This window comes from Phaethon lepturus, unplaced genomic scaffold (genome assembly GCF_000687285.1).
Source record: "Phaethon lepturus isolate BGI_N335 unplaced genomic scaffold, ASM68728v1 scaffold29017, whole genome shotgun sequence".
Taxonomy (NCBI): Eukaryota; Metazoa; Chordata; class Aves; order Phaethontiformes; family Phaethontidae; genus Phaethon; species Phaethon lepturus.
Genome location: NW_010554502.1, coordinates 22,416 through 24,960, shown reverse-complemented (window position 1 = coordinate 24,960; position 2,545 = coordinate 22,416). Strand labels below are relative to the sequence as shown.

At 47.0% G+C, this 2,545-nt stretch overlaps 1 protein-coding gene across 1 annotated transcript in view; it reads left to right on the top strand.

Moving 5' to 3' along the window:
• NRP2 (neuropilin 2) overlaps positions 1-2,545 on the top strand; it is a gene marked incomplete at both ends in the record, with an annotated part of 43,152 nt that overhangs the window by 23,248 nt on the left and 17,359 nt on the right. Inside the window, one exon of the mRNA XM_010291882.1 lies at positions 1,514-1,683. Coding sequence (XP_010290184.1) covers positions 1,514-1,683 — 170 coding nt within the window. The remainder of the gene's footprint in view (positions 1-1,513; positions 1,684-2,545) is intronic.

Here is a 2,545-nt window from a genome sequence, read left to right as displayed (position 1 = left end):
ATACTCTTGCCCTCTCTCTGGTTTTCCAAAAATTCACAGCCCCAAACTACAAATTGGAATTTCTTGTCTGTCTAATTAAAAAATGCCTAAAGCTCTAAGAATTTCAAACCAAAATTTGTTTTAGATCCCTTATTAGGGGAGGTAAATTGATACGGAGTGAGGAAGTTGTGTGTTTTGAGAATGAAGAGCTTTTTGATTCTTTGTGATAACGCTTAGGGCGAGGAAAGATTCAGTTGTTTTTCCATGGTGTTTTTTACATCAGAGCCACAGTTCTTGACCTCTGTTCGCAGTGAACCTGTGATACAACAGAATAAGCCTTCAGGACACCCCTCAGTCCCAGGGAAAGATTAAAGAGAGGGGGTCCCTGACCCGACACTGAAAGCTCATGACGGAGAGTAGGGTAGAGCAGAGGTTGTGCTGTGCTAGGGCAGCTGGGTTACAGGCTCTTGCTCTGTGCTTGAGTTAGGGATGTTCTGCTGAGGCTGTGAGAGTTGCAGACAAGCATGAGGTCTTCACCATTACCTATCTCCACACTCAGTTGATCCGTTCTTTAATCCCCTTTCTATTCTGTTCTTTAAAAGGATTTAAAAGGATTGGGAAATAAAATGTTAATGACACAAAGCTTGAGAAATCAAGCACAAGAGCTGTTAAAGGGCCAGCTGTTTTGATTTATGCTGGTGTAAAATTGAAACTTTAATACTACTGCTGAGATCTTAACTTGGCCCATCATTTCCACCCAGGGTTGAGTTGGACACATTAAAAACACAGGCAGTTTGGTGGAGTCCCATTGGTTTACACCAGCAGCATGCTTGGGTCCATGCAGTATTTCCTATCAATGTTTTCTTTGCCATTGTTTTTACAGGACAGCGGCCATAAAATATATAAGATGTGCAATAAGATTGAGCTAACTGTGAATTTTAAAGCCTTAGAAGTGAGGAAACCCAAATGAAAGCATACCAGAGTCTTTCATATTCTTGGCTGGTTAATTCCTCTGGGCCTGATACCACATACAGTGCATGCACACATATACAGACGCATACACACATGCATCCATACTCTTGGATGCACACAAAGCCTTTAGACCTTCCCATTTCTGTTGGCAGAACTGTCCCGTTGTGCCTGCCCATAGTCCTTGCCTTGTCAGTGCTTAGATTTTACCTCTGGCCTTCAGGAAGATGGGGAGCTTTGTGGCAAGGGGACTTGAGACATCATGGTGGAGACGAAGGGAGGGAAGGGACAGAATTGTGTCAAAGGTGAAGGAGATAGAGAAAGGGAGAAAGATCTGGACTGTATTATTTTTCAGAGGGCCATGCAAACATAAAGCTGCCTCATCTTTCATATTTCAGTGCTATCTGTGAGCACACACAAACTGCAAGATGATACAGATCTGTTCATCTTTCCAGGCAGGCAGCTTTGCTTGGGGTTAGCTGGGGAGGATAGCTCAGGGCTGCCTTCCACTTGGGAGTGAAGTACAGAGACTCTAAGCCGATCTGCATGTGTGTGTCTACTCCAGACTTCCAGTGCAACGTGCCGCTGGGGATGGAGTCTGGCAGGATCTCCAACATGCAGATCAGTGCCTCCTCCACCTACTCAGATGGACGATGGACCCCTCAACAGAGCCGGCTCAACAGTGATGACAACGGCTGGACCCCCAATGTAGACAGCAACAAAGAATACCTCCAGGTACGCCCTCTTTCCCACCCCCTCGCCTCTTCCCCCACCAAATGGAGTGTCACGCTGTTAAACTGACCCTTGACCATAAGGCTTGTTGAATTTTTTATTGCCTCTCTGGCTCATGGGGAGTGAGCAGCAGGGGAGCTGCAGTCCTCCGTGAAATGCGACAGGCTGGCTCTTCCATTAGCATGCCTGCACGAGGGCTGACTCGACCTGCCCTCTCCCACCCTCTCCTTCCTGCCCAAAACCTTCATGGACTTTCCAGCATACTGACAGAGACTGAGGGACCTCTGCCACTTACAAAGGCCACTGACTTCACCACTGGCCTGAGGACCAGAGTCTCTAGGAGGCACGTGGAAAAACAACTAGAATAATATTTATCTCATCAGTGATGCAGAGAGCGTGAGCGGCCTAACGCCACGCAGGGGGCTGACAGAGCAAAGGCTTCCCCTGGGAGCTGGTTAGATCCACAGTCCCTGTCTGCACAGGGCTTCTGGCTGTGTCACATTGCCGTGAGACACTATTGCTAAATAGTGTTCCTAGGGCACTAGGAACGGGAGGTGGTGAATGTCATTGCCTCTAGCAGACATCTCATTCTTCATTCATGGCAGTGCTACCAAGCCAGCTTTGCTGACCTTTCTCAACCCACATTGCAGCAAAAAAAAAAGTGAGCAAGGGAAAACCAGGAACAGCAGCACTTGTTAATTGGACATCATGCAATAAAATAAAAACCTTACCTGGAAAAAATCAGCTTTTGTCCTGCTTTAGTGGACATGAGCTTCTGTGCAGATCCTGTTGCTTGATCTGAGGCAGGAAGAAGGCTTTCTGATGGTCCCTTGTGGATAGACATCAAGATCCTCTTGTCCCATGG